Source organism: Fukomys damarensis, unplaced genomic scaffold (assembly GCF_012274545.1).
Source record: "Fukomys damarensis isolate Sample0158 unplaced genomic scaffold, DMR_v1.0_HiC HiC_scaffold_34, whole genome shotgun sequence".
Lineage (NCBI taxonomy): Eukaryota > Metazoa > Chordata > Mammalia > Rodentia > Bathyergidae > Fukomys > Fukomys damarensis.
The window spans coordinates 22,450,204-22,458,702 of record NW_022900946.1 but is presented as its reverse complement, the minus strand read 5'-3'; the positions used below and the strand labels follow the sequence as shown (position 1 = coordinate 22,458,702).

Here is an 8,499-nt window from a genome sequence, read left to right as displayed (position 1 = left end):
CCTCACAGACTTGGCGGGAGCCGCAGGCTCGGCTCGGTTTGGCAGGCGCGGGTAAGGCGGGCTGCGGCGCTTCCCACGAAGTTGGGGCGCTGGTTGGGTGCGCAGTCTAGGCTGGGGCGCAGATCGCGAGAGAGGCAGATGCCCTCAGCTGCCGGGCGTCCCCAGTCCCCTGTGTCCAGACTCCACGAGGAGGACCACCTGGGTGCTGTGCAACGGGGAGGCGAGGGAAAGTGTAGAGTCCCAGCCAGCCCCACCTCAGCCAAGTGGGAGCCGCATGGGGTGCTCCCTGAATCCCAGCGGAGGGCAAGGTAGGTGAGCTATGATCTGCTGGTGGCCACCTAGGGTGCCAAGTGCCAAGGGCTCATCCCAGACGGGAAATGCAACCAGAGGGTCCGGGAGCATGCCCTGGTCAGTCACAGGTCCGGAGAGGAGCAGTAATGCGTCTTTGTGTGTGTCCGGGGGTGCGGGGTGGCTGGTGTGGTCTCCCATCCCTGTACACTGTGCTGGGTGAGCGCTAGGTTTCCTCTGGGTCCTCCTGGGGTCAGCACCTGATGAAATGGCCTCCGGACAACCCCTCTCCGCTGGTGCCTGACCTGAAGGGACAGCACAGAAGGAGCCACTTTCTGGGATGCCCCCGGAGTGGAGGGGGACAGGAGGAGCCCCTAGTCCAGGCTGAGGGGGGCTGATGCCAGCACCAGTCTGCACAGCTGTGTGGCTCCCAGGGCCGAGTGATCGATGGCCCCGGTACAGCCGCCTCTGTCGCCTGTGCACGCACACATATCTGTCATCTACATCTGGTAAGGGACAGGGTGGGGAGAAGGGCTGCCTCTTCAACCACCAAATCTAGGTGGGGTCTCTTGGGCCAGTTTACTCCTGACCTTGGAGCCCCTCTCAGCCTCTGCTTGCCTCACTCTCATACCTCGGTCTGGCCACGCTGACCCTATGAAGGGCCCCTTTCCACCCTGTAACAGGGGTACCCACGTGGTGTTTGGTGCCAGTAGAGGCAGCTGTCTGCTCTGGGAATGTTGAGAAAGGCCATGCCCAGCGACTGCCCAGCCGCTCCCAGTTCAACCTTCTGGCTATCAATGACATGTACAAGTGTCCGCATCCATGATGGGTTTGTGACCATGTGAATCCCAGCCATGTCTGCGTGTGTCCTTGGGTGAGGGCTGTATGTGTGCACTTGTGTGTGTTGTCATGAACAAGCAGTGGTGTCCACTCTGAGTTGGTTATGGGGCATGTGGACATGCCAGCCCAGCCCCTCTGCACTGGTGGCTCAGCCATCAAGAGGTTGCTCCTTGAATTGGTGAAGCAGGGCTCCTGGAGAGCCGGGTACGCCTGTGTGCTCACACGCCACACACTCCACACAGGCACAAGCGCCAGGGCTGTGGACAGCCCAGGTGGTGGCCCAGATGGAGCGCAGAGCGGCTCCCGAGCTGGCGTGTGGTATAGGGCGTGGGGAGGAGAGGGTCTTGGCTGAGCATGCTGCAGGCTCGGTTGCCGACCTGCCTGAAGCCACCCAGATGGAGCTGGGCTGAGCAGGTGGCTGTGCTATGGGGCCGTGCTGTGATGTCCACTCCCTCCAGCCTGGGCTGGCTCCCTGTGAAGCCAACCCCTTCTGAGACCCCATGGCTACCTGACGCTACACTGGAGCAGTCTGAGGCATTGGGGCACACACACAAACATATACACACACATACACACGCATAGGCACCGTGCTAAGCAGTCAGAGCCTCTGCTGGTTTCTGTCTCATTGGCTTTCACCTTGGCCTCCAGTGGGGCTGGGTGGCTCAGTAAGCATGGGCGTCTCTGGCAGGCAGAGGACAGGAGGGCCTGGTCACATGCAGTTTCTTTCAGTCACTTACCAGGTGCGGGGCACCTGCCTGGGTTGTGGCTTGGACAGAGACTAATTATCCCCAAAACTAGCTTAGGGGACCAACCTGTCTTCAGGGGAGGAATTTGTACATCGTTACTGGCTAAAACAGGACACTCAGTGAACTTAAGTTTCAGAATCATGATGAACGGGGTTTTTTTGTTTGTTTGATTGTTTTTGTTTGTACCAGGGATTGAACTCAGGACCCCCGGCCCAATGAACAGGTTTTTGAAGTAGTTTACAAATGATGCTGAGGCCATGCTCACACTAGAAAATTATTTGGTGTCTGGATCAGATTTGAGCAATAGCTCTGCAGTTTTCTATGCTAACCAGGCTGCCCTAGAAAATGCCTAGAGAAGAGTTCAAGGTCAAGGGATCTGCAGTGCAGAGGCCAAGGATCCAAGGTCACAGGGCAGGGGCAAGCAGATCTCCTTGAGCTCCTATTTATTCCTGGCGTGGGGGAGTCCCCTGCATAGCACAGGGAGCCTGAGAGAGCTGTTACTGACCGTGGCACCCTGTCAACAGATGGCCACGGTGCCTGGACCTGCCCACTAGCCGAATACCATGTCTCGAGAGGGAGGATCATGCCGCCTGGGCACGGGGCCCAAGGTACGGTCACGGAAGCCCAAGAAACCGCACTACATCCCTCGGCCCTGGGGCAAGCCATACAACTACAAGTGCTTCCAGTGCCCCTTCACCTGCCTGGAGAAGTCACACCTGTACAACCACATGAAGTACAGCCTCTGCAAAGACTCCCTCTCACTGCTGCTGGACTCCCCTGACTGGGCGTGCCGCCATGCACCCTCCTCACCCAGGCCCCGGGTGCCCACCCCTGACTGCCCCAGGGATCCTCCAGGCCCTGGTACCCAGCCCTCTGTGCCCAATCTTGTCACTGACAGCCTCTCCAGGCGTCACTGTGGTGGGGGCTCCAAGCCTGGGGCGGAAGGGTCCCCGGGGCCACTGCCCTCTCTGATTAGGGCCTCCCGGAAGGGTCCAGGCCCTGCTGGGCTCCTGGTAGAGTCATGGAAGCCAGGGCTGTGTACTGGCCCAAGGAACATGGCCCTGGGGGTGGTGGGGGCCATGACCTCAGCAGGTCCCGAGACCAATGTCTCCTGCTACCCACCTCCTCCTCCAGGCGACCTCCCTGAGGCCCACAGCCTCCACCTGTCTCTGCTGGGTGTCAACTACCCTCTTGGCCCGGGTCTCTTCTCCTACCTGGGGCCCTCACTGGCTGCTGCTGCTCACATGCCCTTCCTGGCCTCGGCCAGCCCCCTGCTATCCCCAGCCACTGCTATGCCATCCCAGCAGCCCCCTGAGCACCAGACCCTGACCCCCCGCCTGTACTATCCGCTGTTGCTAGAGCACAGAGTAGGGCTGCCCCCAGGCAGGGCAGCCCCGGCCAAGCCCTCTGTGCCCCCCAAGGGGCCCTCTGGGACTCTGGCTCCTGAGCTGCTGAAGGTGCCCATTCCAGGGCTGCCCAGGACCTGGGCCCACAGCACCCCTAGGAACCCAGGGCAGGAGGGAGAGCTGGAGGGAGCTGCCCAGAGTGACCCCCAGACGAGGCTGCCTCCAGGGAACAGGCTGGAGCTCCAGAAGGCCTCCTCAAGCCTGGCAGAGTTCTGTCCCCAGAGCAGGTAGGTGTCGTGGACTCTGGGTTCTGGGGATGGAGAGGTCAGGGGAGGACTGGATGGGAGGCTGGGCCCTGTCCCGAGCTTACTCACCGGAAATATGGGCTCCTGATCACGGAAGGGAACTGAGACCGAGAGTATCTTGCCTGTCCTTGGAGAACCCCATTCCCTTTCCCTGGGGATGAGGTGACAGAAGGGGCAGAAGTCACAGGGAGCTGGGCGTGCTGGTGCCACGCCTGCAATCCCGGCACTCAGGAGGCTGAGGCAGAAGGATCGCCACACGTTTGAGGCCAGCCTGGGCTACATAGTGAGCTCAAGGTCAGCCTGAACTACACAGTGAGACCCTGTCCCAAAAACAGCAACAACAAAAAAGAAGACAAGGGAACAAGGGCTGGGGTGCTCTGGTGGACACTGCAGCCTCCTGACTACTTCCTACCCTTCAGCCTGTCGACTGGCTCTTCCCTGATGCTCTGGCCTGAGGACAAGGAGCTGAGTGACCCTGAGGCCCTGGACCCAGAGGTCCCCCTCCGCCAGCAGCCACAGGGCCTGGTGCTGGCTAGTGCAGGGCCTGTGGGAAAGGACCTGAGCCGGGCCCTGGGTGACTACGCCAGGGTGGAGCAGTGCCTGGGGCAACTGGCCCCAGGTGGAGGCCTGGCCCCCCGACCTCTGCGGGAGCAGCTGAGTAAAATCCGCAGGGAGCTTCTGACTATTCACCAGGCCCTGGAGCAGGCGGCACAGCCACCGGACACGCCCCTCGACCTCTCTCTGAAACGGGTGGCCACCGAGGGACCTGAGGCCACAGCAGGGTCCTGGGCGCTACCCAAGCTGGGCCCCACTTTGGCGGGGGTGCCCCCTGAGCCCCCAAGCATGCTGGGTCCTGCGGCGCCTCAGCCTTTCTCTGGCCACACCACCAAGTGCGAGGCTGACTCCAGTGTCCCACCCCCTGGGCTTCCCTTCCAGGGCCCCGAAGACCCTGTCATTCTTGGCGGTGGCTGGAGCACCTGTGTCAGGGCTGGGGGCTCCCAGACCCCTAAGGATGTCCCTGGTCTGAAGAGTCCCCCAAGTGTTGAGGTCTGACCATAGCCCCCTTAGCTTGCTGACCGTGCTTCCCAACCCCAGCCCCACTGCCTGGGCCTGTCCAGCCTCAGCATGCATGTAGATGGATCTTAAGCCCATGATAAGGCTTGTTTCTGGGACCACATGGGAATAGTTGGGTCATGGTTATTTATTGATCACAGTTGTGGACATTAAAGTGGAAGTCACCTTCAAAAACCTTGCCTGGGCCACCTTCCTTTCTCCTATATCCAGAAGCAGTACTGGACCACTCCAGGAAACGTCCCTGACCTAGGCCTCTAGGTGGGCAGTGTCCCTGGCCTCCCTGCTGGACTTCCACCTGGGACTGGGCCCTCCTCTGGGGTCGGGGCTGGTGTGGATTGGGGGCCTCAGCAGTGGACAAAGCCAGGAGAGGCAAGTATGTGCTCTGGGGCTCCTCAGATAATGTGGCCTGGTTTCCGGTGCAGTGCAGATGGGCAGGAGTCTGAGCATCTGCCAGCCCCCAGCCTACCCAGGCCATCCTCGCCCCAGCTTCCCCCGTGGTTATATGTGCCTACTGCATTCTGTGGCTCAGGGCTGCTCCCCCCTGCACGGCCCCCTCTAAGGTCCTGCCAGCCCCTGCAGCCACGATAGGCATCGGTGGCTTTCACAGCTCGCTGCCTCCTTCCTGGTGCGACCAGGCTTGGCCTTCCATAGGCTGGGGTTGGGTTGGGTAGGGAGGGGAACCAAGGGTCCTGCAGCTACAACTAATAACTTCCTGGGAAGGTGGGACACATCTCCATGCGCACCCAGGAACGGCCCCCACAGTTGGGTTGCCCTCAGAGGAGGCACTATTCCTGCCTGCACCAGGATGGCCAAGCTGGGGCTAGGCTGGCCAGGCTGGGGCCAGTCCAAGCAGGACCTTTGGCCGCTCCATTAACTGCATTAACCTGGTGATAGCATCAGCCAGTCACCCCACCATGAGGTGGTGTCCAGAGCGAGGGTGCTGGCTCACCAGGCACAGGGTGCTATGGGTTGTAGACCAGGGCTGACAGATGCCAGCCACGCAGTCTTCACTGGAGGCTTCCAGAGACTGTAGGAGAGCCAGAAGGTGCTGGAGGAACCCCAGATCCTAAATCTGAGGCACACCCACCCCTGGGCACCCCAGGTGTCTGCTGCACCCTGATTTCTTGTGCTGGGAGTAGCATTGCTTCACATGAGCAGAGACAGAACAAACCTGCCCGCCTGCTGGGGGTGGCAAGAGAGTGACCTAGCCAGCAGGTCACCTTCCCCAAGGCTCTGCCAAAAAAGTCCTGTCTGCAGGCTGTGTCCCGGGGCTGCTCCTGGTTGCGTGGGGCGGGTATCTGGGAGGGGAGAGGTCTAGCCGAGAGGTAACTGGAAGAATGTCCAGGGAGGGTGAGGCCCCCTGAAGCCTGAGGCGGGAAGAGAACGAGGTTTACAATCCAGAGCTTTGCTTGCTCCCCCCCACCACCTCACTCCCTCCTGCTCACGACCACTAGCTTGTCCCTGCAGGGAACCTCTCCCCCCAGCCTCTGCAGGTCCTGGTCTCCAACAACAGAGGTTGCCTCCCCTGCCCATGGACTTGTCGCTGCAGGGAACCTGCTCCTTGCCCCCACTTCCCCCTCAGGCCTCCGTCTCCAACAACAGAGGGTAAACAGGAACAACACTGTTCCCGAGCTGGAGCACAGCTGAGCAGAAGCAGAACCATTGCAGAGCGGGAGCAGGGAGCCTGGCCTCAGGTACGAGAACCCCCTGGCAGGTGTCTCTGCAAGGGGCAGGAGGAGGGCCCTGGGAAGGAACCCTACTTTACCTGTCAGAGTTCAGAAGTCTCCCCAAGTGTGGGGACAGCCAGCAGTGGCTTAGGCTAATCCCAAGAGGGAAGAGATCCTGTGGGCAGTCTGAGAGATGCTGCTTATCCATTACCCCTCGCTCCTAACCCAAGATATTGTGAAGCCTGTATGCTCGTTTGGAGCTTAGCAAAAGCTTCCAGGAACTGGGCATGATGGCACACACATATAAGCTGCTTCCTGGTGACAGACTATGTTCTTGGAGCTGCGCACATCTTAGCACTCGGGAGACTGAGGCAGGAAAATTGAATTTGTGGCCAGCTTGGGCTACATATTGAGACCCTGTCTCAAAAAAGACATAAAGCCAAACAAACAGCAGCAAAACCCCAAACCTTTGTGGGTAGGTTGTACGTCCCAGACTCCTCTTTCACACCTGGTGGCCCTGGGCTTGGGAACCAGATGGGCGCTTAGGATCTGGAGGAGCTATGCTCTAATCCAGTACAGCACTGTCATCTTTAGACCGGGATATGCCAGTCCTGCTCGGAGAAGGGCACCAGGACCACTAAGTCACCACTTGCATCCAAGGGAAGAGCCTCACCCTTTTTGCTTCCTCCCTACCCCTTCAGTCCCTCTCTCCCTCCATCAGTATTGGGGATTGAATCCAGGACCGGGTATGATAGTCAAGAGACCTCAACCCTTTTTATTTTTTTATTTTGAAAGAGTCTTGCTAAATTACCTAGGCTGGTCTCAAAACTTGCCATCCTCCTGCCTCCGCCTCCCAAAGAGCTCTGATTACAGAAATGTGTTGCCATCCCCCATTATATCTCTCTTGCAGCTGCAAAGAAGCTAAGGCCGTGACTTTGCCTACCTGCCTACTCTCTGGTCTCCTGTCACTGATTCTCTGGCCTCCTGCTCCCCCCAGAACTGGCCAGCTGCTCTGAGGGCTTGCCCCTCAAACTGGACCTGGCTGGACCCCTTACTTGTTCCCAGCAGCCCAGGCTGCTTGGGCAAATCATGGTCCCTACAGGGGCTGCAGGCGGACCCCGAGGCCTGCACTGCTCCTCAGATGGCCTGCTCTTCCTGACAGCTGGGGCAGCAACCTGTGTCCATGTGCTGGACCTGGAGGGACGGTCCATCTGTCATCTGCCCTGCCACACACCGAGGGCTGGGCCTTTTGTTCCAGAGGATGTGGCTGTGACCGCTTCAGGGCTTGTGGTGGTCAGCGACCTTGTACATGGAGCTGTCCATGCTCTCAAGCACACTGCCTGGGACCCACAGGGCCACTGGGTGATAGCAGGCACTTTTCCATCCCCCCGAGGGCTGGCTGTAGATGCTCTTGGCCGCTTCCTGGTAACAGACTATGTAGTTGGAGCTGTGCACATCTTCAAGTTGGGCCCCACCTGGGAGCCCAGAGCCCTGCCCTCAGTGCTGGGTCTAGAGGGCCCTTGCTGGGTAGGCCCAGGGCCTGAAGGGGGCCTGGCTGTGAGCGAGGAGTTTGGGGATGTTCAGCTATTTGGCAGTGCCTGCCAGCCCCTGGGCTCTCTGGGGACTCTGACTGGACACAGCTTTGGCCACCCTGCAGGTGTGTGCTCTGACTCAGAGGGCAACATCATTGTGGCTGATGAGCAGAGGCGCAAGGTGATCCTGTTTCCTCGGGCTGGGCCCCCCATCTGCTTGCTGTTGGAGGGGCTGAAGCGGCCTTTGGGTGTGGCCTGTGTACCCCAAGGCCGACTTGTGGTGGCAGATTCTGGAGACAACTGCATCAAGGTGTACCAGTACCTCGGGGAACTGGACTGACTGATGGTGGACTCTGATGAAAGTACCTTTCGCCATCCTGACCAGCCTCCAGGCCATTAAACCATACCACAGGGGGTCAGTGGGGTCCTGTGGGGCTGCTGGCCATACTTCTGACTCTGAGATCCAATGTACCTAGCCCTGGGCTGGTCTTGTGTCTTTCTCTCAGAGAACTATGAATCAGCTGACTCCTTCAAGGCTCCAAAGCTGGGCCTTTCCACATCCCTGCTCAGTGTGCCCCTGGCCCTGTTCACTGTTCCCATGTCCACTTAAGTCTTGGCTCTGCTGGCTCAGATCCCAGAAGCCAGAGCTCTGGCAGCTGAGCCTTAGATCCCTTGGCACGATGGGCTACCAGCCAGCACAT

The 8,499-nt window shown here is 59.6% G+C and overlaps 2 protein-coding genes across 2 annotated transcripts; both read left to right on the top strand.

Annotated features, from left to right (window-relative positions):
* On the top strand, positions 1-4,857 carry Prr35 (proline rich 35). Its single transcript, XM_010620588.1, has 3 exons — positions 1-51; positions 2,399-3,507; positions 3,945-4,857. The coding sequence occupies exons 2-3, from the start codon at positions 2,438-2,440 to the stop codon at positions 4,576-4,578; spliced, it is 1,704 nt and encodes a 567-aa protein (XP_010618890.1). The 5' UTR covers positions 1-51; positions 2,399-2,437; the 3' UTR covers positions 4,579-4,857.
* Positions 4,858-4,872: 15 nt separating this feature from the next.
* On the top strand, positions 4,873-8,463 carry Nhlrc4 (NHL repeat containing 4). Its single transcript, XM_010620589.1, has 2 exons — positions 4,873-6,293; positions 7,177-8,463. The coding sequence occupies exon 2, from the start codon at positions 7,356-7,358 to the stop codon at positions 8,136-8,138; it is 783 nt and encodes a 260-aa protein (XP_010618891.1). The 5' UTR covers positions 4,873-6,293; positions 7,177-7,355; the 3' UTR covers positions 8,139-8,463.
* The last annotated feature ends 36 nt before the right edge of the window (positions 8,464-8,499 follow it).

Bases quoted from the DNA above. Each gene is read 5' to 3' on its own strand.
- Nhlrc4 (XM_010620589.1), top strand. From the start codon at position 7,356: ATGGTCCCTACAGGGGCTGCAGGCGGACCCCGAGGCCTGCACTGCTCC.
- Prr35 (XM_010620588.1), top strand. From the start codon at position 2,438: ATGTCTCGAGAGGGAGGATCATGCCGCCTGGGCACGGGGCCCAAGGTA. The intron at 3,508-3,944 runs GTAGGTGTCGTG...CCTACCCTTCAG, and splicing joins GAGTTCTGTCCCCAGAGCAG to CCTGTCGACTGGCTCTTCCC.